This window comes from Strix aluco, chromosome 13 (assembly GCF_031877795.1).
Source record: "Strix aluco isolate bStrAlu1 chromosome 13, bStrAlu1.hap1, whole genome shotgun sequence".
In the NCBI taxonomy this organism is placed as follows: domain Eukaryota; kingdom Metazoa; phylum Chordata; class Aves; order Strigiformes; family Strigidae; genus Strix; species Strix aluco.
The window spans coordinates 16,815,069-16,841,545 of NC_133943.1; the positions used below are offsets into that span (position 1 = coordinate 16,815,069).

At 48.8% G+C, this 26,477-nt stretch overlaps 1 protein-coding gene across 4 annotated transcripts in view; it reads right to left on the minus strand.

Moving 5' to 3' along the window:
* LOC141929514 (rho GTPase-activating protein 7-like) overlaps nt 1-16,715 on the minus strand; it is a 71,808-nt gene extending 55,093 nt beyond the window's left edge. For all 4 annotated transcript variants that reach the window (XM_074839075.1, XM_074839073.1, XM_074839076.1 and 1 more), the window contains exon 1: nt 16,252-16,715. In XM_074839075.1, the coding sequence (XP_074695176.1) occupies nt 16,252-16,258 (7 nt within the window). In that variant the 5' untranslated portion in view covers nt 16,259-16,715. The remainder of the gene's footprint in view (nt 1-16,251) is intronic.
* Between the last annotated feature and the right edge of the window lie 9,762 nt (nt 16,716-26,477).

A 26,477-nucleotide genomic window follows, 5' to 3' on the forward strand; every position in this document is an offset into this window, starting at 1 on the left:
TAGGGAGAGCAAGCAAGAAAACACTCACACACATGCACGCACGCACACACACACACACACACACATCCATCCTGGTGCAGAGGAAATGTCTCATACCCCCACCCCTTCCATGTGAGCCTGCAGGCAAGCAGTGGCTGTGGCCAGTGGAGGAGCCTGCAGAGGAGCGAGAACATGGATGTCTACCCATCAGTGACCTTAAAGGTATAATGGGGGAGTAAGACTTCAGCCAGCTGGAAGCATTAGAGAAATCATCAGAGCATAAAGCTCCCTTTTTCCAGGTGGGGCAGACACTGGAAGGAGACTGAAGCTGCCCTTTGGACTGGCAAATGGACAAGTCTGAGGAAACAGCCAGAGGTGAAGTGACTTGCTTGAAGGAAACCTGCAAGAGAGTCAGCAGCACTGCTCTGGCTTCTCTCCCTGTAGACTGAGGTTGCACAACTTTTTTCCATAGAAATGTATGCTTACAGGCTGGTGTGCTTCCGAGAGGCTGTGTCTCTAAGCTGAGAAGTCAGGCTGTGATGTGAGTCAGTCCTCCTACAACTTTGCAAGCATGAAATAACAGCCACAAGCTATTACCTGAAGCTTGTCCAGGCGCTGCAATTAGCAAACAGGCCAAGTGGATCTCATATCTATCTGCTTCCAACCTGATGCATTTAGGAGTATCTTGTAATTCTCATATACTAATCAGCTTGAGAGCTAATGTTTCTGTAAATTCTGATTTCCAAAGTGTTGTGCTTCATCACAAAACAGGCATCTCAGTTCCTCAGGTCCTATCTGCATACTGTCAAAAGCACCAAAACACAGGGCGAAGGTGTTGTTCTGAAGAGCTATGCCAAACTGGAGAGGGCAGAGCAAGAGAGGACATAGGCTGTCATTGCACAGGGTCACACAGCAGGTGAATGGGCAGTGATGAATGCTAAACCTCCTTACAAACCTCACCCTTTAAAGCCAGCTTGCAGCCACACACTGTCTTTTCTGAAATCAGCATGGGATACCATTTCCATCATCTTAGTGGGATTAATCCTTCTCAGCTTCTGCTGAAATACCAACCATTTGTTTTTATACGTTTGGCAAAACACCTTTCCTTTTATTGTCTTGGCCAAAATCAGCCCAATTTTTCAGGTTGATTGGGCATTTGGCAGTAATGCACCTAAATGGCTTTCTACTGCTGTATGATAACTGAGCTTTGGCATAGGAAGATTTATAGCAGTGAGCCCCAGGTAAGGATGCTCCATTTTCCTGCAGACTGATTAGTACTGTCTATTCCAGTGATTTAACTGTTTTTTCAAAGAACACATTTGAAGAGCTGAAATGGATACATATTGTCAGCTTCTGGCAGTTTAAGTGCAAACAGCTGCCCTGAAAGCTCTGTGCAGTACCACAGAGATGAGCCTCTATGAAAGCGAGTCAATCAAAGAAGATAAATCTTTGTGTCAGTTCCAATTATTGAGATACTCCAGTTAACTCGGGAAATCATAGACATTAGACTGGCTTTAAATGCCCACGTGGTTGGGACTATACCATTGCTCTTGGGAGGCAATTTCAGTGTCTGACAGATCAAGAGCCTTTTCTCAGCTAGTTAATTCCAATTAAGTTTTTCCTCTCAATTTCATCCTACTATCCATTATCCTCAGTCAGCTACCCTTAGCAATTCTTCTCCTGCCATGCTGCTCGTGCTGAGTCCTGGAAATGGTGACATTATTAAAAGTACCTGGTGATGACACCCATGAGACCTCCTAGCGTTACAGCCTCAGAGCAAAGATGGTTTCTGTCTCAAAGAGCTTCTTCCAGCTTCTAAGGCCTTTAAATAAAGCTATACACTTTAATTTAGGTATCCCGGTAACCTCCCCTCCTTGTGTTTTGCCTCTTTTGTCCTCTGATAAGCTTTGTTTCTTCTGGCTGCCCTGAATTCAGATACACCACCTAAAGATGAGTTTAGGTGGTGAAAACTAGAAAAGAGCTGCTGCAGAATTATCTCCTGATATTTTTCTAGAAGTCTACAAGCACTAGTGTGCTGGAAGATGTTGCAAGTATAGATAACATAAAACAAAAGATTATTTTTTTCTGGCATACTGCTGTGTCGTGAGCTTTATATAAAGGAAAAATTACAAGGGATTCCATTAAATAATTCCTTTCCTTGCCCCTCCAAATATTAATGGGAGTGACTGCACACTGCAAAGTGGATGGGATTCATTAGTGCCTTATCTATGATCTCGAAATGGGCTGGTCACACTGCTCCCCGGCTCCCCTTCCCTTAACCACACTGCTGTCTGTCTCACACACTCAGGAGGACAAATGGAATTAAACAATCTGTAAACATATTCCTCCAGCTCAGGAAGGTCAAGGGTTTTGCAAGTTTATTTCCAGAAACAAGAGGAATTCAGCCCTTTTGTCAACACAGCAGCAAGCATCAAAGGGTGGCATACTCCTCTGAGGGAGCAGATCCCCTTACCAGAGGGCGGGTGGAGAAAGCCCAGGGAAACCAGGCTTGAGGACTACCAAGGGTACGGACACCCCTTCAGTTGGGGCAATGACCACGGGGAGATCCAAGCATCTTGGCTTCCCAGCTGGAGGGTTGTGCTCTTTGTCTACTCAGGATTGTGTCAACCAATCTGGAATGTAGAAATAAATAGTTTTCACCCTGGTTCTCAGGAGATGAGAACAGGAGACACTGCTGTCATGATAGTCTTTCAACCATGGCTGGTGGTTCCTGGGGCACGCACTGCATGCTCCCCAAGGGCCCTCACTACTGCTCAAAGCTCAGCTAAGCAGCAGCAGAGTCTAAAAGGATCAATACAGCAAGCACCAGCTGTAGGAAATGTAAAAAAAGATCTCTCCATGTGAGGATGGATGAACTCGTGAAGATCACCATACTTTCATAGTTTGAGTGAGTGGTGGGGTTTTTTCTGTTAGCAGGGGAAGGGGCTACAGCGGTGGCCTCCTGTGAGAAGCTTCTTGAAGTTCCCTCAGCTCCAAGTCAGACCCTCCTTTGCACCAAGGCCGGGTCAATGAGCTGTGCCTCTGTGATAATGTATTTAAGAAGGGAAACCTGGGAGGAGTGGTGGGAGTTGTGAGGAGGGGTTGCAAGGAGAACATCTGTGCGAACACTGAGGCCAGTGGAAGGGAGGGGGAGGAGGGGAGGTGCGCTGGAGCAGAGACTCCCCTGTATCCCGTGGTGAGAGGGCAGGGCCGCCCCCCGACACCCACAGGGGTCTGTGGTGGAGCAGAGACCGATTTGCAGCCGGGGTGGGGGGGGGGGGGGGGGCCCACGCCAGGAGAGGTGACTGCGCCCGAAGAGGCCGGGACCCCATGGGAAGAAGGTCCCGCTGTTGTGGATTGCAACACGCGGGGGTGACCACACGCCCGTGGGAGCGGGTCATGCTGGAGCTGGTTTGTGGAGGGCTCTCTCCTGGGAGAGGGGGGCTGCGCTGGGGCAGGGGAGGAATGCCACTTCCCCTGCCCTGCCCCGAGGTGGAAGAAGCAGGAGGACTGACTGCACCCCCCGTTCCCTGCCCCCTGTGCCACTGCAGGGGTAGTAGGCAGAGATATCGGGAGTAAAGCTGAGCCTGGGAAGAAGGGAGGGATGGGGGAGGGTGTTTTGAGGATGTGGTAATGCTTCTCTCATGGTCCTACTCTGTCTGTTACGTGGTGGTGGTGGTGGTGTTAGTGTCTGTATTAAATGTTATGTTCTTTTTTAATTCCCCTAACGGATTTGTCTTTTGCCTGTGACATAATGGATGAGTCACCCCTCCCTGTCCTTATCTCAATTTCCTGGGCCTTTTACTTTATTTCCTCCTTCCCAGTGTTGGGGGGAAAGGGAGGAGTGAGCAGTGCCTTTGCTTATTTTTCCTTTCTCAGTGCTGGGAGGAAGCGGGGAGTGAGCAGCTGCATGGTCCTCAGTCTCCCCCTGAGCTCAAACCATGACATGAGTTCAGCCTCCCCCTAATTCACTGCAAAATTGAGCAGTCACTTATTATAACATGGATTTTTCTAGACACAAGGTGAAACCAGTGTATATGAATGAGTGGGCTGTACTGCAGGGCCTGGTTACTTCATGGTTTTCTATGTAGACTTTTTATTATTTCGCTTACTTTTTTTGCATCAAAACAGATGCTGGCCCTGGCATGCCAGGCAGCTCTCAAGGGGGCAGGGAGAAGGTAGCCTGGCCTCCTCAGCCTGGCCACGCTTTGACCCAGCACACAGACCTCAGAGCAGCCCCCAGCTGCCCTGAAGCTCTTTCCTGCTGCCAGTCTTCTAAACCAGCCAGGCCTCCTTCAGTGCATTCTTAGCATCTTCACTTAACCATCAGTAGAAATTGGTCACTGTATGATAATAACTTGTTTCCAGCATGCTCCCATCACATCTGAAATATTCACTAGTCTTTCTTGAATCATGGGGGCATGGGCTAGGAGAAAGGAGTTAATATAAGGATAAGTATTCTACTCATTATCTGCAAAAAGAACATCTACTTTAGCCATTCAAAATACATAATCAGTTCAGCAGCAGAATAAACTGATTATGAAACCTGTAGGTATTTTCTCTGGCAGGACAGTGAGACATATTACTATGAAAAAGAAAACTGGAAGATTTTCAAAATTATCAGTTTATTACCAAATAGCTGCTCTTGGCTAGAACCTCCATGGTGGGTACAGCAGAAAGTACTAAACCAAATTTGGCCTGTGTTGCACCAGCTAAAGTCCAGAGGAACTGCTCTGGGGTCATCTGGAGTCAAATTCACAGAACTGGAGAGAAGTCCTGCATAGATTTACACCTGTGATTAATTTTATACCACATGCTGTCCCGCTGAGATCCCAGGGATAAAGTGTGTACATGGTCAAGTCAAGGTTTGAGCTCCAACCTAGATTTACACCAGTGTAAAGGAAAGCACTACCAGCCCAGTATTTATGTTATTCAGGCCAAGGAAAAAATGTAGTGGCAGCTGTGAACAGTCTGAAAATCAAAACCCTGATGGGAGGACCTTCACACAGAAGTTTGGGTTGTTGTTGCAGCTGCCTCTCTGCATCCCCTTTATCTTTTTTTTTTCCTTTCAGAGATGTTTGACCTTAAATGCAAAAGGATAACATGGGTCAGGAGGAGTGTTTATTATGTATGAGCTATTTTTCTTTCATGTTAGCAAAATCGTTTTGTAAAAGTTGGCAGAAGTCCTCATTACAGCTATATTTCAGACCCACGGGTGATCTGGAATTTAACATTATTTATGTCTCAGTATAAAAAAAGCAATGAAAAGGGAGCAAATTCAAAGAAAATAACCAGAACATAGCTGAGGTCTGGTAGTCTTACTTTTTTAAACCATTCAAGTCTATCACTGCCCTTGTCTTCACTGATGTCATATAACTATTCCAGTGGTTTGAGAGTTTCCTATGTAGAAGATGGAGTATTTGTAGAAATTACACATCACACTTATTTCCGTGTCATTTCACAGTCAAGGAGCATGAAGCACTTTACAGATTACAAGAACTAACTTGCACAACAGAGCTCCTATTTACAGGTGTGCTGACACTACCTGCTCACAACACTAATGCATTAACAGCAGTGTAAAGATTTTGCAGTTTAAATCCTTTGCAGTTTAAATCCTTTGCAATACAGGTACAGAGAGGAACATTGAGCGGCAATGAAATCCTGCTGCCACCATCACTGAGGTCCCACTCCAACCTCTTGTCCCCCAGCCCATGGCTTTTCATTGGGTTGGGATGACAAGTGGCCACTCTGCAGTCCTCACTCTATGGGTACGTGGTTTCTCAGCAATTCACCTCTTGCCTCCAGGGAGCTATTTGTACCATAAGAGTAACTGTTGAGTATGAATGAGAGCTAAAGTTCAGCCCTTGGCTACCAACCATTGTCCAGACTTACATCATTGCAGAGAAGATCACTCCTGAAGGGTGGGGTTGCAAAGAACATTTTTAGGAAAGGGTTATTTGTGTTTGGTTATTCCCAGAATGGTCCCAGGGTCAAACCCATACTGGCTGCTTTTCCAAGCCTCGTTTGCTTTCAATTAACATACACAAAAAACTAAGGTACGAGTTCTTAAAATATTCAGAAAACAGGTTTGCTTCTTGTCCATGTTACTTCACAGCAATATTCCAATGAAGTTAAAGGAAACCACAGTTGCTCCTTATACAAACATGCATAAGAGAAAACACTCTCAAAAACCTTGTATCATCACAAGCAGGGGTCAATCCTAGCGATGGGACAAGCGCTACCCACACTTCTCCCTTGGCCACTCATTCTTCCAGAAGACCTCTCTTCAAACAGACACCACTCCTTGATTCAACAGCTCACCTCTCCAATGGACAGAACATACAGGTGACTAAAACAAGAAAGCAAGCAGCACCAGACAGCCCCTCCAAAATGGCTCCTAGGAGCTGGAGGGAGCTGCTATTACTCGGCTTGGGTTTGAGATGAGCTTTGAAGAAGAACACATTTAAATGCACAATAGTTTTCACTTTGAGGTGTCCTCCCCCTCCAGCATTAGCAGACATTAAATATGTGCATACTTAAAGCTTTGCAAGCTCCGCAGCAATCAGGTTGGATCAGCAAAGGGAACTTGCCTTAGTAATTCAGGTGTCTGTGTAATGTCAGACCCTGGAGGTACAGCTAGGGTGACATTTTCTTAGACTCTTCAAGCTCCATTGAAACTCGCTCGAGGTGAATTCAAATGGAACTTAGGCTCCCAAATCTCTTTCCTATTTTTTAAGAGGTTAGCTTCTGTCTTTAAATTTCACAATAAATAACAAGCAGACTCTGCTTGGAAAGTTGGGTATAGAGTAGGAGTTTGAATGGCATGTTCATCAGCATACACGAGCACAATTCTTTTGAATATTAAAAGTATATTTAATGTGGTGCTCATGGTCACACAGCAAATCAATGGGCAAAACTGAATCATAGCCCTAAGGGCATATTACTTGCAACCAGATGCAGGAGTAATTGAGTAATTGCACAGACTTAAAAGCAGCATTACATCAACTTAACATATGGCTAGAAAGGGGCTTGGGGAGGTTCAGTGATTTGCTGAAGGGAGAAAGAGTCAAGAGCAGGGCTGACATTAGATATGAACAGCTAATTTCATCACACAGGTAACCTGGCACTGAAAAGTCTGCTAATAATTTATATTCCATTAACTTCTGATTTTAGTGTCATAGTTTTCAGTACCCACTGCTGGAAATCCTGAGTCCCCCACTTGAAGGACACATCTTACTGACTATTTGCACTATGTTGGGAGAGCCCAAGCTGAAAGACACCCAGTGACTTGGCTCTGACATCCAAGCTGGCACACCACTAGTAACAGCTGCTGAGTAGGCATGTCCCTGTGCCTGGCAGCGAGAACATGCCCCTTGGCTGCTGAACTTCATCACAAGCTGCTGGCCCAGCAGCCTGCCTACCAGCCCTACCTGACAACCACTTGCCTCTCATTTCAGCTGTCAAAATTATATTTATGCTAGTGCATTATTTTCTGTTTCCTAATTTGGATGGTTCCCTCAGTCATTTTTCCACTAAAATGCTCAAGCATTTTTTGAAAACATCTAAACAGGAAGAGACCTGACCTCTCCTCCCTGAACATCGTGTGCTCTCTTCTCCTGGCAACGGAAGATCACTCCTGTGCCAGCTGCTGCTGTGACTCCAGGACAAACTGGAGGGTGGATCCCATACCTTGGGACTGCACGTGGGCTCTGCTTGTGTGCACTAAAGAGTGTGCACAGCTTGTCTTGAAACGTTCGGCAGTCTTGGGATTTCAGTCAAAAGTCCTTCCTATTCACGCCCAGCATGCCTCCCTCATTCCAGCTCACTGCCATGCCTGCCCTTGCAGATGGATCCTGGGGTCTGGTTGGCAGGTCATGGAAGAACCACCCCACAGCTCTTAAATCAAAGGAAAAATTCCCATTGACTCAATTGGTCTGGTGTTGAGCCAGATACTTAATTCAGGTAGATACTGGGCAGCTCATCTCCTGAGCACTTTCATGGGGCACAGAATGGGTTTGGGGGTTGTTTCCACTTGGAGACCTGCTGGCTCTGGGGCATCATCACTGCCTCCTCATCTGAAGCAGAGCCATTGTGTTCCCCACCATCCAGCCAGTGAAGGCCCAGGGAGGAATTTCTCTTTCCCTGAGATGGACAAGCTCTACACCTCAGGAGCCTAACCTGTGCTTGAAATCCCTTGCCGCTGAGCCGAGAGCTGCAGCAGGAGCAGAAGCCCTGTTAGCTGTGCATGCACCAAGCCCAGCCGCAGCCAGGCTGCAGGACCCACAGGGGCAAGTGGGGTGCCGGGAGGGGGGCCCAGGGGCACTGCCCACCACCGGGCTCCGGCTCCTTTCCTCCAAAGGGCAGTGCAGCCCTCAACAGACACCGCACATGAGAGTATTTAGATTAGGCAAACTCCCTAGCACATTGCATTAAAATGTTAAAAAGTTGAGTAGCTCTGAAGGTAGAGCCTAGAAGCAAACTGAAGAGACAGTTTCTTCACAGCTAGTAAGTGCAGACTCTCCTGGCACCAGCTGATCACAGCTGCAGGGGCACTGCGCTCAGCCACAGGCAAACCAGCATGGGTCTCTCTGAATCCAGCTGACGTGGGAGCGGGATAAATGCGGAAAAGTCAGGTTCTGACTTCAGGAGGAGGTGAAGCTAATGCATTTCTCTTTCAGGAGGATTCACATAGCCTTAGGAAAGGAGTAAAGCAATGCTAAAGCCTCTGTCAGACCATCTGCCTGTGCAGATGACTGCTCAGGGCAAGCTGCTGGGATGGCAAGGTACCATCATGACTGCTACCTTGCAGTCCCAGTGCCAGGCCTCCCCCTCACTGCCCCCTCCCAGCTCTGAAGCCCTGCTAACCATGCTGCTCTTCAGCGTAGCCCAGGCTTTCCTGGGTGAGTTTTAATTGCCAGGCACCGGTTTCAGCTCTTTCACTGATGCAAAGCAAATGCTGACACATCTAAGGGTGACAGAACAGCTCAGGAGTGAAAAAAAAAAACCTCAAGTGAAAGGAAACTCAGGGCCCTGCATGTTTCTGGGCCCACACATTCCTCCTGCAGAGCACTTGGGCCAGCTGCCTTCCAGCCCACACCTGATCTGCACTACCCTTGAGAAGCTCTAACATGTCTGGAAATCACATTTAATGTATACACTAGTATATATTAAACATACTAGGGTGAGGGCCTTGCAGCAGTTTGGTCACGCTGCACAATTAATCAGCATTGATTATTAATCCGCATTGATTGGTGATAACTGCATAAAATTAGATTTATGTTAATTTCTTAAGTGCTGGGTTTTTTTCCAAAGAGTTGCTATTCTAAGTCCCAGCACCATCCTACAGAAGTAAACCTGTTAGACAACACCACCCTCCCATGCCACCTGTATCTCCACGCAGAAGGCTTCCTTCCTCGTGCCCTGGCAGTGACTGAGGCTGGGGCCCGTGGTCTCACTGGGCCCTGGCCGCTCCGAGCAGGAGCCAGGCTGTGGCTCTCACCCCGTGGGCTGATGCCAATTCCCTGGCTGCCAGCTCCCACCTCTGCCAGTGCCCCGACCCGGGTGAGAACATGGAGCCGGTGCTGAGCTGCTCCCACCCACTGCAGGGATGCTGTGCTCCTCATACTGAGGTATTTCCTCCCAAGCAAGGGAAAACAGCAAGGCAAAAAAGGCCCCAGGGAGGAATTTCTCTTTCCCTGACGTGGACAGCCCCGGAAACTGTCAGCAGGCCACAGAAGATGCACCACTGCCTCCTCCGCAAGGACCTAGCTCACGCTTAAGACACTCAGGTGGGGCAGCCTGGAGAAGCTTTTGCTGGTTTTCTTGGTGTTTTTATGCATCTCACCTCTTCTCCTCTCTGCATGTATCCTGAGCATCCATCCTCCCACTCCCACTGAAACAGGGAGCAATGCTTTTCTGAAACACCAGAGCTGAAACTGGACTTCGAGCTCCCAGCACCAAAGGGTGGCCCCTAACCAATAAACCCTTCTTCTCCAGAGGAGCAACCTGCTCTGCTCAAAGCACCTTTTGCTGTGATAGTTATTGTAGGTAGATGGGAATGATAGGGCAGCTCAAGTCTTGTTCTCCAAGGAGAAAGCAGCACAATAAGTATTTTGAGAGACTCCTAATATTAAGGCACTGTCACTAACTGTGACTAAATAAGATTTGTACATATTCTGGACTGGTGCCATGGGGGAAAAAAAAAGGCAATCATGGACAAAGCAAAATGATAATGTGTTATTGGTCAGAAAGATTCATGTGGCGAAAAGTAATATTAGTGAGTGGTTTGCAGCTATACCCCATCCATCTTGACTGTTGCAGAGAGAATACACTCCATGGGTATGTGCAGCATGATGTCTGACATTCAGGTCACAAGATGTAATTTAAATTTCTCCAAGTTCATCTACTTTGTTTAATGTCCTATCAGTTTGGAAGCTGTTCAAGGAAAATTCCTGCTATTTCTCCTTCCAGCTGCTTTAAACAACTCTCTAGCTTCTGTAATTAGTAGCCTAATCAGTTAAAGCATTGAACATACAGAGCCCTCCACTATGCTGGTCTGATGAGACACACTGGGTCCACAGCCTCAGTGGTGACTGCAAGAGCGAATCTGCTATGGATTGAAGGGCATTGATGTTCAAAATTAGTTTCTAGATAACTTTTGAAAACAACAGGCTTTTTAGGAATGTTTTCATTAAATTATGGACCCTTTTGAAAAACCCTTGCGCACTATGAGAGCATCTTCATGTGCTGACATAAAAGGTAAAGCCAGCATGTGAACAGCCCTGATTTCTGGACATGGGGAGAAGAAAAGAATTGGATATATACATACACTTCAAAAAAAGTGTGATTTATAAAGTAAAATATTGCTTTGCCTTTTCCCTCTTCGGCAGTGGTGTCTAACAGGGAATTGCTCACCATGGCCAGCCTGGGAGTGGGCTTTTGGTCTTTCAAGGTCAGTTGTAGGGCACCTCCTCTGGCATGAAAGTGTGTGAGCTGGGGTAGGTGTGCAGCTGCTGTTCAGAAGTATAATTCTACTACTCATATGCACATACCACCCTACGTAGTTCCCCACAGACTCTGGGGCATCTAGACCAGTAAGCACTCCAGTGTGTGTGAAGGTCCCCAGATCTGTCCTGACGGGAGAAGACTGAGGGCACAGGCACACTGAGATCCCGGGGGCACAGGGAGCATCTCCCTTCCCCACACATGCATGCACAAGTCCTGCCTCCCTCGCAGTGAGCATGCATCTGCCCAACATCCCTGTACACAAGGAGGGAGCAGGGAGGGAGCAGTGTCCTGTCCAGGGAGCTGCTCTCCAGGTTGAAGACCAGTGTTCAGAGCACGAGATCCCCACTCAGGCTGAGCAGATCCCAGTCTCAAGATCAGTGATGCTACTGAATGTGAGGAAAGAATACCACTGTCCATCCCCGGTAACACCTGGAGGTGTCATCTGTTCAGTCTGACACTGTCAAAAACATGCTCATTTTTGATGGCGAATGAATGCAGCAGAGTGATGCCATCATTACGTCAATAGCTACACTTCACCAAAGAACCGCCTGGGTACGGGTGGTGGCATGGCCTCGCCAGTCTGGGTCTGTACATAAACCCCTTCCACCAGGAGGGTTAAATGCTGTCATTCATTTACTTATTCAGCAAATGCATCACACTCTAATCTACTTCCAGTCTTTTAAAAATATACTCATTTTTATATAAAACTGTAACAAGTTTGTAAGATGACTTGCCTATCTCACCAGCAGCCTGCCCAAACCTGACTACATACATATTCTACCACTGCTCAGCGCAATGTTCAGTGAAAAAAGCACACGAAATTAACGTTCCCTGTGCTGCTGCACTGATTAAAGATTCAGCTCAGATGAGAGAGGAAGCACAGGGTCCAGCGCAGCTTCCTGTGCGCCTATAAATAGCTGTTTGATATGGTTTAGGCAGAGGTCAGTACCAGGCAGCTGCACAAGCTCCGGCCTCCATTTGCCTCGTGCTGGCGGGAATGGGACTGATGGCAAAATGTGTCCCACTTACAGCAAGAGCTTTTGAAACACATATAGTGTACTCCTGCTAAATTGACGGAAGCTAACGAGAATTTGCTGTTGGGGGGAAGGGCCCCTGGAACCTGCCAGGGGAGGGGTCCCATCAGGGTCACCCCCGCAGGCTGGCAGCAGGTGAACCTCTTTATTTGCCTGCTGGTCTCTCTGACTTTGCTGAATGACATATGAAATCCAAGAATGTTTCCAAAACACTCTAAAAGGAAAGAACAGACATAAAGATGCTATTTATTTGCTTCAGTGCAACAGAGGAGCTGTAAGGAACAGCTTCACCCCCACTCTGGGTGGGTTGGGTGGGGGTCCCCAGCGCCAGTGGCACTCCTGGTCCCCCGCTGCAAACTCAAGCACGCTGTGACATCTAGTGGCAAGTTACCCGGAGAGCCCAGAGAAAGCTGTGTTTGACAGGTCTTTCCACAGTCCCTGGACAGGCAGCCACAGACATGTCTGCTTTATTACACACTCTTCAGATGCATCTTTATGCATAATCATATATTTATGTGTAACAGCAAGCATGACAGCTATTTCTGCTTAGGCCAAGATGTGCTGGTGAAAGCGACAGTATATCCACCTCAGCAGACAGCTCTCATCTTCCTGCACTAGGTGGGAAAGGTCTGATCCTTCTCCCATCCCAGGCAGCCATCAAGTGAACTGCCCTGCCAGCATCACCTCCAGAGCCACAGCTGCAGCTGCACAGTGGCACAGGAGCTAGATGGGGTTGGATACAAGCTTGGCCACTCGTTATTTGACATGGCATCCAACCCATGTCCCCCAGCAGCAACCCATGCTGGTGTTTGACCAGAAGTCAAAGGCACTAACAGCCTGCGTGGAGCTGGAGAGGCAGCAGCCATGGCACCATGTAACCTTACTGCACATTCACCTCTACCTCCTTCCCATCTTTTGGCAAGGTTTATATAATACTTCATCCTTTTTTTCAGACTCTATTTGATTTCATGCACCATCATCAGTGACATATTCCATATTAGCTTAAATAATGATACAGAAATTAAATCAATAGGATTTGCCTAACAAATGGAAAGGCCCCATCATGCAAGGCTGGGTAGCATGAGTCAAGGACATCACCTGATTAACGTGCTACTTTGTGAAAGAAGGGAGGAAGAATTACCAAATACGAGGAGTAAAACTGAGAAAAAAGGTCAAATTTCAAAAGGATCCTCATTCTTGTGTGAGACTTCAGAGCTGGGAAGGAAAGCAGGAAGCTGTTGTGCAGCACACGAGCGCTGGCCTATTCACATAACCACCCTCTGTGCACTCACCACAAACCTCTATCCCCCACACACGCCCTGCTCCTGCCCCGTTTCTGGAAGACAATGGAAACAGCAGCAAGGTCTGCAGTACCACAGCCCCGGAAGGCTGAAACCAGGGTGGCCAGCACCAATCCTACTGCAGATGCTTAAGGTCACTGAACCAAGCTGAGACCCACAAGTGGTCCCCAGGCTCCAGCAGCCTGAAGATGTCAGGCACTACAGTAAAAAACCCACCGAGCTCTCAGCAGGGCCTATCCTTTGTCTTTTGCCTTTCATAAAGCCTTGTTTTAACGCATAAAACAGCTACTTACTGGATATTATTTACTCAGCAGAGAAGCCAAGTTCCCTTCTCACTTAAGCATGCCTTCCAACAACTCCAGGTCCTGCCTTTTCCAGGAGCATCACGGGAAATGGGAAGAGTCAGAGGAGGGATGGGTACATCGAGCAGCGTGTACGCTCAGCGCCTGTTGCACAGGTCTTGCCAGACCACAAGGGGCAAGTTTTTGGCAGGTCTCAGCTAATGCTACCCCTGGAAGTGTTGCTAAATGGTGGGCTTCAGAAGCTGGAATGGCAAATATATACAAAAAAGAACTGAAATCCACATGAAAACACTCCCGCAACCACCTGCCTGACTCTTAACAGCTCTCCCATGACAGGACAAGTGCTGGGACAGGGGGGTACCCCCGCTCATGGCCGTAGCTGTGATTGCTTGGTGGGCCTTTGCAGCATCCCGCAAGGTTTCCCCACTGCCTCACAGCCCGTACGGGTACTGCCAGGACCTGGGCCGCCCTGCTGCCCACCTCAGGCTTGTGCTTCATGCCGGGCACTTCTACTGTCTTTACAAGCAGCTTTCACCAGTGAATGCAACACAGAGGAGAGCAGATGCTGGCTTCTCCCTGCCCAGTGCCCCCCCATAGTGCAGCAGCCGTGGGGCAAGGTGGGTCCTTCCCTGTCGCTGGGCATGGCATGGCCAGCGGTTCGGCCCCTCCTGCCAGCATCCCTCTGGGTCGCTTCCCACAACGTTCGTCGTATCAGCACTCAAAAGCGTAATGTTCTTATGGTGAGTATCTGACAACATAACCCATTCTCCTCTTACGACTTTTAGCTTATGTCAACAATTTATTCATTTCCAAAAGACAAGTAATTTTCTAACTTAAAAAATATACCTTTGTCACTGCCTTCAAGACCTGCGTGTACCAATGGATGGATGCTCAGCCCTGGCCTCAAATACAGCAAACTAATTGTGTTTCTTCTCAGCTCTTGTGCTTGGCACATTGCCAGGGTGACGCAAAGCAATGAGAAATAAATTGACTCAAAACTTAGCTGGAGAGCATCAGCAAACAGAGGGTTGAAAACTCAGCTTGATTTATTGTATAGAGAGCCAAAGGACAAGAAATGCAGTGTTATTCCCAACTGTGGTCCTGGCAAACAGTCCTCAAAGCCCATGCGAGAGCAGAGCTGCCGGCGAGGCTGGGCAGCCATGGCCCCAGTGGCCGACTGTCAGGGGAGCGTTGCTGGGAAAGGACGACATGACACTAATTCATTTTCTGAAAACATTCACTGTAACACTTCCACCTCCTGCCCAGAGAATACAGAATGTTTTACACAGAGTGATAAAATAAAAGCCACCATTTGACATGTAGACACTTAATATCCTCCTACAGATCTGTCAATTACTGTAGGATTTTTCCAGCATTACAAAGCAAGCCTTTGGCAAAGGCGGGAGCTGAAGTTGGCCCAGTTGACTGCCGGAGGAATGCCAGGATTGCCCCAGTACAGGGGCACCAGCTCCCAGAGGCTGGGGATGCTGCTGAGAGGTGTCAGCCCTGCCAAGGGTACCCGGGCACAGCAAGAGTGAGGCGGGAGAGCAACCAAGGGGTCAAGCCAGCTGAGGCAGCAAACACATGCTTGACCTGTACCCAAACACCTCCTCCCACTCTGGGGAGGACCTGGGAGGGCAGCTGAGCACCAGAGCCCAGCGTGGCCCCTGCTGCCCCTCTCCAGCCCCTGCTCATGCCGGGTGCCAGGACAGCCACCCTGCTGCTGCAGGCTTAGGGACCCCAGAGGTGCTCTTCTTGGCTTCTTTCCTCCTGGTGAACAGATCACTTTTGCCATTACTTTTCAGGAAGAGGCATTGGTGTTCAGGGCGTCTTCTCCTCTGATGCTGGCATTTTCCCAAGGGCCAAAATTCATCTCCCCACCACAACGTGCTGCTGCTGCTGCTTTCCTGTCCCCCGTGCTGCCCACCACCCTGCAGGAAAGCCTCCCCCTGCCCTGCCTGTACATGCAGGAGCAGGGACGAGCCTTTGGTGGCAAGTGCTAAGGGTCCTGGGGGTCCCTGTGAGGAGCCTCCAGTGCCCTCCTCTGCTGCCCTGTCTGCCCAGGCTGACACGCAGAATTTTTTATCTAACAAACAAAAACCTCCATTTCTTGGCCAGCACGTAGAATTTCATGACTAATCACCGGTGAGAGGTATAGCAAAATAAACCACACCCATGTGCCTACATTCATGCACACTCCCCCAAAAGGGGTCTCTAGTCCTCCTAGGGGCTCTCAGTCGCTGCAGGGCATGGGGAGCCGTGGCCATGGCCATGGCCGTGGCCGTGTCGGGGCAGCCGCTGCCCCCCGTTTGCCGCGGTGCAGGTAGCTGCTACCCTCTAGAGGAGAAACCTCTGCCGAGCGCAAAACCCACCCGCGTCCCCTCCGAGACCAGGCTTCGCATTATGTGCCCTCTGTGTGACTCACGGGCGCTGAGGCATTAGATTGCTAAATTTCTAGTAACTACAGGGTTTTTTCTAAACCCCAAACAACATCTATCCCAGATAGAAGCAGCACATCCCAGGAGGAAACAGTCAGACACACACACCGAAACAGCCCACACCCCATTTTTCTGGCAATAAATAACAAGAAATAGAATAATCAAGGAAAGAAAATAAACCTGCTCCTACCTTCCATGGGGAGAGTGAACTGCAACGTATCACTGTCCTGTGCAGAAGTTATTCCTGTGTCCCTGCAAGTGAGCAAGTCCTGCCCAGGGCAACTGAACTCCAACCCCGTCTGCTCGGCTTTAAGCAGGACCGCCAAGATCCCACCCAGGACGGGGTGGAGAATCCTCCCTGGGAAAGAGCAGCTCGGTCACAGCTCCCTCCAGCCGCTCTTCACAGCCCGGCGGGGCTCTGACATGCCGTTTCCTTTCTCTTTCCCTCGGTACCAGCAGCAGCCCCTTCGGCTGCCGGCTCACATCGGCATCTACAGCCCAGTTTGCAACGGGGATTGAGTTTGACAGTGCCAAAGGTGGGTGGCACGGGCCCCAGCAAGAAATACTGTCAGGACATAAATGCAGGATACATACAGTTTAAATCAGCTGCAGGACAGAGACGAATGAAACACGCAGAGGTACTCGAAGCGCTAGAGTTACGACAGTGAGAAATCCTCGATAAACTGGAGCGTGGCCCAGCCGAATGAACTCAGGGCGAAGCACACTGCCGAGTGCTATAATGCGGACACCACCCCTGACACTCTGCTCTAGTTTTGCCAGAGGCAATGGGAAAAGCATGCTAAATCTAGTGCTTTTACACTGAAACTCTTTTACACAGCAAAGATTATTTTCTTTAAAACAATCTCTCTGTTGAATTTATTCTGGCTGGAGACGAGGCAGCTGATCACGGTTTGAATTTATGTCACGCTGACCAGGGCAGCAGGCTCACAGCGAGATGGGCTGCACGAAGGCAAATGCAAGCAGGTGGGAGGGAGGGCAGCACCCACCTTCATGCCACCCCACCTGAGCACTGGGAGGTTTGGGGCCCCTTGGGTTTTCAGGTGGGTAGACACTAGAGGATGCTAGTAGCGTATTTGGGTTTTAATGTGTTTATCGCCTACCATGTGCATTTATTTAGTTTTGGACCTATTCCCTCTTCGTTTGAGACTGCAGCACCATGCAGTGCCCACAGAGAGAGAGCAGCCGATCCCTAGCTCCCACCACCACAGCTCACGTACGGGAAATTTAAATTTACAAGTACAGTGGAGAGATGGAGAAACTGGGTAGTGTACAACAGCAGAGATCACTGCCGTTATTGCTAGGAGACCAGAGCTGATCCCTGGTCTCCACTTTCAGCTGCTCACAGCACACAACAGACGCCTGACGGGGCACCAGTGCTCATTACTGATTAACTCTGTGCCACACAGTCTCACACCAGGTAACAAGGTTAAACACTAATGAAGGAAAATCCAAAAATGTTCCAGGTCCTTGTGGCTGCCAGACACATATAGGAAACTGAAATAACTCTTGATGAGATTTCTAGTTGGAACACGCTTCTGCATCATTTATAGAGGGAGACATCCAGACTCAGGTCCTGGTTACTCTGACTGGGATGTGGTTAGGATAGCCACATACTTTAACGAGGTACACTGGTGTGATGAGAACAGAAATTAGCTTTTAATTACTTCTGAAATAGGATGTCTGAAGGAATAGTCTTTTCTGACTCCAGAAATCAGAGGAAATGGAGACACAAGTCTCACACAGGGCACCCTTCAGGAAAGGAGCCAGTGTTACCCGTGGTTGATTGGGGGTGGCACTGCCTGGAGAAGGCAACGTTCTGCAGGACACTGGTACCTGCACCACTGAACCCAGCACAGGCAGGGGTACAGAGAAGAGAATAATTACACTTCAGAAGAGGAGCAGAACCAAAGCCAAGCTTTCTCCCACCATCCCAGGCTGCTCCCCACCGCCACACTGGGCTTCTCCCACAGCTCTGGGGCTTTCCAAGTCGCATCTCCTGTATTCTCGCACAATTAGCACTAAGCCAAGGAGACCTGGCACCGCTGACTCTCCAGGACTGGGGCGGCAGAACACCAGCGCTGTGTCTGACGCATTGGGTCTCTTCTAGCCAGTCCCGATTTCTGCTGAGCCGGAGGGGACTGTCCCGTGGCTCCGCGCCTACGTGTGACGCCTGCGCCTGCTCCCCGGAGGCGGCCTGACCCCGGCTTCCTTCCCAGCCTCTCTGAACTCCCGGGCCCTCGGAGGAACAGCACCACGATATTTTTAGCCTGTTTACAAAGACAGAGCAGTACATTTCTGTGCGGCTTGCAGTGAACGAACATGAGTTGTGTAGTCAGTGGATCCATTTTGCCCTTCCTTTAATAAACTTTTCTTCTTCTGAGGCTCCTCTAAGTGCAAATGTTTCAGCTTCCCCCCCACCAGTGACCCAGGTCTGCAGGAGCAGCAGTGCAGGAGCACCACCAGCTCCTGCTGCTCCCCCCTGCTGCTGCTGAGACTGCAAGGCCAGAATGAACTCAGGGATCCAGTAGCTGGATCTCCTACGTGATCTCCAGTGAGAGCATTATCCACCTTACTGATTTATTTCTTGAAATGAGATGCTTGGGCTAAGCAATGGCAACAGTTGTCAGAAAAGTAACCAACCTTCTTCATCTCCTCCTTGAAGTCACCTGGAGTTTGTGCACACAAGTCATGTTAGTGTTTTGACCATCCTGTCATATGCAGAGCAGGTATCATCTTCCTTTTTTTTTTTGCACACCTTTTCAGGGTCACTGATGTCCATATCCTTACATCTTAAATACTTTTTAATTGGAGCAGTATTGTTGTATGTGTTGTTTGCATACAGGTGTGCTTCTGTAGGCTTGGAGTCCCCGCACCTCTGCCTCTGGCCAGTGGGTAGAGGACACCAGGTAGGTGCCTCCTGGTCTGGTTGAGTGCACTAAAGCTCACTCACACCAATGAATGCTATTTGCTCTTCTCCCAACACTTAAAAGTGGTAAGTTTTTGTTCCTGTTAGCAGGTTTTGGTGTTGACAGCATTATAGTTCCTTCATCAAATGCCACTTCAGCCCCGTGTAACATCTGCCCGTGTTTGCAAGGGACTGGGATTGTGCATGGCAGAGCTCTGGCTGAGGTTCATCACACTTCCCTACTGCCTCTGGCCTGAGACCCTATGAACCTCTCCTCAAAGGTAATGACGTGTGTCTCCAGGCTTCCAGCCAGGCACACACCAGACCAGCTCCGCTCTGCAGCTGGGAGACTCAGCCCCAGTTAGACATCGCTCACAGAAGAAGGTGGTCAAGCAGAGAAGCAGTTCATACTGGAGCTCTTGCATCTGCTTCAGGGTAGTAAATACTACCCACAGCTCTGTCCCTTATATTTAGGCAAAACATGTCCATGCTGCTTTCTCACAGCCCAGCAAAACTCACATGCAACTGTCTGTTCTGGAAGGTTGCCTGGGTCAAAATGAGTCAACACAAGATGTTTCATCTCAAAGTAGGGCTGGTCAGAGCTGTGTGCTCAGACACAAGCCCAGCAGAGGCCGGGCTATGGGCAGCCAATACATACAGGAGGGGAAAGGATGTCTCGGAAGAAGGCTTGAGCCAACACAAGTCTCTGGCAGTGACTGCAAACGTAGAAAGGGGAGAAATCTCAACCCATATAGAGCCAAATCACCCTAGATTCCCTAAAAAATATGTTCAGATGGCCTGGCCCTAATGCTCTTGCGGGGAGAGCTGGGCAGGTCAGAAGTGCTTGGTGCTGTGCTGAGATGAGCAGGAACAACATGGGCTCAGCCTGGGGGGAGCATCTCTCCCCACTTGCTCAGCTGCCCACAGCAAAGCTCTGCACTGCTCAGTGAGAGCCCCAGCAGCAGCTTCTGGGAGAGGAGGCAGTGACCTGGCTGAGCGGAGGGACAGCCTTGTCCCGTTCCCAGGTATGGCTGGCTGCCTCCTGCAGCACCCTGAGCATCTCCAGCCCAGACCAGGTCTCACCTCCCTGCCACTCCCACCAGCCACGTTCAGGGCTCCACATTAGGGCTCTGCAGCATGCCCTGCTGTCTGCAGAGCTGCTGGCTCAGCAAAACCCGGTGTTCCTGCCCCCTCTGTTTTGTACAGACAAGGCAAGAGAAGAAAGTACCAGGTCACAACGTAAATATAAAGCCTGTGGTGACTTCCCTTGAAGACAAAGCAACCCCTGGCGATGCACAGAGTCTGTCACACCCCAGGCGAGGATGTTGTGCATTCAGCACTGCAGGTGCTCTGCGCAGAGGCAGTGCAGGCAGGGGGATAAGTGTCTCTGCCTGGCCCGGCTGGCTGCGTCAGCCCAGGGATGGGGATGGGCCTGGTGCCGCTGGAGGAAAGGGAGGCAGCCCCCCACAACTGGAGGGAGCCCTCCCCTCCAGCCAGCGCTGCCTCCCCGCCACCAACCAGCATCCCAGTGGAGGGCAGGGATGTAGCACAGGCTACGGCATGCTTCATTTTTTTAGGATTACATATGACTTTGCTGGTCTTTGAGCAGAAGGGAAAGGACCGCTGTCTCCCTGGGTGCTTCTGACAACACTGCAAAATAATTGCTGAGGCAACTGGCATTGTGGAAAAAGCCGGCAACAGACCAGGGGAGGAGAGACACAGGGTGCACTGTCACAGAGGCTCTCAAATAAACAACCAGCCACCAAAAATTAAAAATTTGTTATTAACTAGCTCTCTGTAAATTACAGGTTCAAATGCCTGTGAGAGGAGAACAGAACAACTTCCTAGGGTTCAACAGCAACCCAAAACGCACAACAAAGAACTCTATAGGGCTTAACTGCAACCCAAAAGGCGTAACAAAGAACTCTATAGGGCTTAATGGCAACCCAAAAGGCATAACAAAGAACTCTATAGGGCTTAAGGGCAACCCAAAAGGCATAACAAAGCACAACTGCTCAGGGCAGCTTCCCGACCTGAGGCCCTCGAGGAGTTTCCTTGGGCAGCGACCTGACCCCAGGGGAGAGTCCTCCACCGCAGCTGCTGCTCTAGAGAACAAACTCAAAATGGCTCCCCAGGGGACTCCATTTATACCCAGGCTGAGTCTGACCTGTGCTCAATAGCGGCTCCCACTGGCCAAAGGCCCCAACTACCGCCAGGCCCTGAGAACAAAGGCAGCCAGGAGCTGCCACACCTCAGCAGCCAAGAAGCTGCTGTCATGGGGCGGGTGCACCTGCCCCAACGTGGCTTTCCAGTGTGGTGGGCGGGTGTCTCAGTCCCTCTGCTCAGGGGGAAATGCCTGGGAGACCCCTGGCACAAAGCACAGAAGGGGAGGAAAGGAGAGAAGACAGGGAAACCATCCAGAGAAGACAGCCCCAAACAGGCTGCTAAATCTTTACTTCCCAGCCCTTCACACTATGCAGTGGTTGGACTGGCACAAAGTGATTTGTCTCAAAAGGCTCTGGCTTGTTTCCCCCTCAAAAGCTCTCAGTGTGCTTTAAATTATGTCCCGAAATAGAAACAAATGGTTGAAAGCGTGGCTCACTGCAGGAGTTTCTTCCCTTCCAAGTGCAGCCCAGACCTCAAGGTGCAACAGAGAGATGCCAGGACCAGACACGGCTCTGAAGGAGGCATCACGCAGTGCACAGAGCTGCATTCAGTGCAGCGCTCGGCATCCTGCTGGGCTCTCACCTGGGCTGAAGGATCCCCATGGCCACTCTAACACCCTGCACCCGCCAAGCCCGCAGGTGCTGGGGATGCAGATGCTGGGAAGGGCTTGCACAGCTCCCCATCCAGGGAGCCAGCTAAGACCTGGTCTGATACCCTTCTTGGGGCTTTATTTTCTTCTCTGCGTTGACTCAGAAATACAAGAGCACTGAAGAGTTCCCTAATTTCTTCTTTGGAAAACCTTATCACAACATTGTTTTTAGAAGAGAACAGATGCAATAATACTAGGCAGAAGAAAATGTATCTTTCGCTCTACTGATTATAGTTGCTTTCTTGGTGTTAGCTTTGCTTTTAACACCATTAAGTAGAAAAACTAATAATATCTCGGGCATGATTGAACTCAGTCACAATAACTTATAATGACTTTGTTATTGTACAGAAAACAATACAATTAGACTTTGAAGAATTACTTTGACAATGCAAGGAGTTTGTCATGCCTAATTTTCCCACATCTTTCTGTAATGCAAGTCTATCAAACACGCTACATTAATTTTTCTCCTCTGACAAATAACAGATCATATTTAATATCTACAAAAACCTCAGCTCTAACTCATATCACCAACAATGGCACATGTACCAACGCAGACTTTGGGACAAAAGCCCATGCTTTTGGGGCACATGAAATGGCAGGAGGGAATAGCTTCGGCCAAAGAAAGTGCCCAAACTGCTGTTGTAAAAGGCTCAATAGAATTAAAATACCTTAAAGAGCAGAGGTCCAGATTGCCAAAAGCCCATTAGTTTGCATTTGGAATAAGAGATGATCTCTATGGGTTTTTAAGATATCTATAGCTTGGGATTTGAAGTACCACCTAAATTGTGTCATCCTGGGAAGGAACAGGCTGAGTTCAATCAGAAGTAAGCATTTTTTCATAGGAAACTATTGAAAGTTGCTATTTGTTGAAGTGTTATTTTCTAAAGTAAAAAATATTTTTATATGCCATTTCTCTCAGTCTGTGCATGCATATGCATATATATTTTCCAATTAATATCAGGACTACTGGATTGATATTAATTGGACCTACAACTTTTTTTCTGAGAAACGCAGAATTGCAATAAACTGTGGTCCTGAAGTCTGATCTTTGAGATATGCTCCTGCACCAGAAGTGGGAGTTTGTGCCCTTCCAGCACCCGAGGACAGAGGGATAACACAAGCCTTCCTGAGACACAGCAAATGCCTGAACAATGAGCTCCTCAAAAGGCTTTCCTGATCATGATGAGCCTTATTCATACCACCTGGAAGGGTTGCAATTTAAGTCCTGGCTATGGTTTTACAGAAGAAAGAGACCATCCACCTGACACAATTTCTGCTCCTCAGTAACATTCATACTCGATGCTCCTACCGACCAACACATCTTGTATGTACATGTGATAAAACCCTCACTGCTTCCAGTGGACTGTAATGCTAATCTGGTGTGATGAGCTCCACAACCGCAAGCAGTCACTGCGGTCCGGTGCTACCGTTCAGTCCAGCTCAAACACGTTGGTGCTCCAATGCCAGAGTCACGACCAGCCCACAGAAATTAAAGCTAGGATTTTCAAGGCAGTTTGAGGGCCTTGGAGACCCCCAAATCATAGATCATATGCAAAAATACAATTCCCAATGTCCTATTCCTCCACTGAAAGTCCCCGATTAATCTGACAGCCTCTTTGCTCCATCCTAGGGGAGGAGCGTATCATGCCTCACTTGCAGCATCAATAAACTTCCAAACCAAAAACGTAACCTCAGCCCAAAGAATAACTTGCTGCTTCTTTTGAAAGAGGAATGGGGATGTTTGCAACAACAGTCAAGCGCCCCGGCACCTCTGAAAGGTCTTCTTATAAAAAGTGAAGTGCCTCTAGGCTCAGGGGAAAAAAGGAATATCTCTGTTTGGTGGTTGCAGCTTCAACTTACTTCGAACACTGTCTCGGGGCCGGAGAGAGGGACCTCCCGCTCGCAAGAGACCGGCAGGTTGCTGAGTGGAAATACTGCTACAAAATCTCCTGTCTCTGCAACATGGCTCTGCAAGCCACTGGTGAAAAGAGCTACACGCAGCCCACTGAACTTAAAAAAAATATCTAGAAAGCTGTGAAGAATATGGTGGTGATTCGTGTTGTAAAATATAGTGACTTTAATGTGAAGAGCAGGTATGCTGCAGGTACTTTGCAATGTATATAAGTTAAAGGGGATTTACTGTGGTTTTGTTGTTAAAATGGTTCGGAGTTCTTTTTCTGTAAACACTGACTCCTATGGACTGCTACTGCGCAAGTGGAAAAGTACCGGAGGGACCCCTGTCAGAAGCCCCCGGCAACACCAGAGAGACCCGGGAAAGTTCGAGAGGCTCTGCTGCGCATGTGCGGACTGGGGAAGGTTCGAGAAACTCTATTGCGCTTGTGCAGCCAGGAGGTGGAAACTTTTTGGGGAGAATTACACCGGTTTTGTGAATATGCATGAGGGCAGACTATAAGCGGGGTGGCACAGCTCCACCTGGTGTCCGTCGGTGCGGAGCAGAAACCCCCCCTGCTCCCTGGCGTACCAAGCCCTTTTGTTTTACTTGTTCTTATTGCAATAAATTTATAAAAGTTATTTTCTGGCTCTGCCTCTGCATTTATAACAAAGCCATTTTCAGTAACTAGAACATTTATTACTCTTGCCCTGTCTGGGATGCTGCCAGCTCCCCGCTGGGGACAGGGACCACGTGACAGAGCAGAGGAACAACACAGACCCTTTGCTTGGCAAGCCCAGCGCTTGCTCGTCTCTGTGCTATGCAGTGCAGGGTCCTCGCACAGCCCAGACCCCACCACCCTCGGGGCTGTCATCTATAGACAAACCAGCAGTTCAAAAAACCCACTTGGTAAAAGCAGCACAGGTGAAGGCAAGTACTCTGGTGTGATACACCAGCACAACACACAGCGCAACAGCATTAAAATGAGCACACTTGCCAAAAAAGTCGAGGTCTTTTCATTCCTTGATCAAGGCTGTGGCCCTGATTCTCAATTCAGACCAGCCTGGGATCAAACATGCCTTTGGACTGACCTGTGAGGCGTTTTTCCCTTGCGCTCTTCCAGAAGCCATCCCATGCCTTGCTGGTGGAGCGCCTGGGCTGGTCGCTGAGGCATCGCCTCAGGCGGGGCTTCCCGGGCGCCTCCATCCTCACCCGTACAGATCCAGTGTCTTGAAGAGAAATTGCAGCACATTAGGACCACAGCAAACCCATTCTCCCAGCTTTTGCCTCTTAAGCTGGACTGGAAAGGTTTCTGCACAGAAGTCGTCTGCTGGTAGTTCATGAACATCCCTCTGGCAAGTGGGGGGAGCAGAGGCAGGGCAGCAGCCCCCGACGGGGTCCCCACCACAGAGCTCGGCCCAGCTCTGAGGCTCGGCTCCCGCCTCGTATAAACACAGCCATTCCCTACCGCCCAGGGTAATAAATAAAGAGCGAGGCTACGCGCGTCTCTGTACCTTTGCATTTCCAACTGCGCCGCATTAACCGTCTGTGTAACGGCTTCCTCCTCCTCTCTGAGCTTGCTGATTTACAGTGGCTGTCTGTGTGGTAGGTCGCATGCCTGTCTTCTCCTTTACTAGTATGTAGTTCTTTGGTTTTTGTTGGATTTGTTTGGGTTTGGTTTTTTTTTAATCTTTATTTTGAACAGAGCAGCCTGGTCTAGAAAGCAAAATGGGATGTTTCTCCTGTGTTACGAGATTAACCTTAGTGAAGGTTTTCTGCAGAGACCATTCCAACAGGTGTCCAGGACTCAGATTAATCAGTTGCCTGAGGAACATCCTCAGAGAAACTCTCTTTCAAAGGCATGTCTCTCCTGTGATATCCACTCTCTAAGCAGTGATGGGGTCATGCGAAAATCCTCTGCCACACACCCATTCAGTTACAGGCCTGGAAATAGCATCCACATAAATATGTTCTTATAAGAGCATGTTGGAAGAAATAGAGGCACATGCAATCATTAAATTTAGGTTTCCTCACCACCTGGAACATGAGAATGAAATAGTTTTACTATGGAAGCCACTGTGTACATACAAAAAGCAAATACCTGACACGTAGCTCAGCACTGATAAAGCTCCTTGACCAAATCAGTCCTGGAAAAGAAAAGCGATTAATGGGGAGATTACTTGAATGGAAGGCGACTGAGTGACTGCTGGACAGGCTTCACTCATCCACCATTTCTATTTCCAGCAGCAGGTTTGGGTCTTGATATCTCAGAGGAACGAGTTTCAATGGTATTTGTTGAAGTGAGTTCAGTGCACAGCAACACTTACCACACTGCTCCAGCACACACATCACCAGCACACACGCTCACCTATAGCTCAGCTGACAAATCACCAGACCCCCACAGATGGATGCTCCTCACCGAGCACACAACTGCATCCAGGGGAGGTCTGAGAGCACCATGGGAGTCTTTAAAGCTGAGTTCTTATGTTGTGGACTGATGCTGCAAACCTGCATCCTGATAAGACAACTTAATTAATGTCCCTCAGTGGAAAGAAATCCAAGGACTGGAGGCACAGCTGATGACAGGCACAATGACTGCTCTGAGGCTGTGAACTGCAGCATGAAGCATCCCCTCCTCAGAGCAGCTGTATGATTCGACCTGCAGAGCAGACCGGGTAGTTCTCAGCCATGTGTAGTGCATTTGATATGACAAACTCATAGGCATAGCTGATTTTTTGACCTGTATTGCTCATACACTTGAAGTTAGTATCATGATGAAAAGAA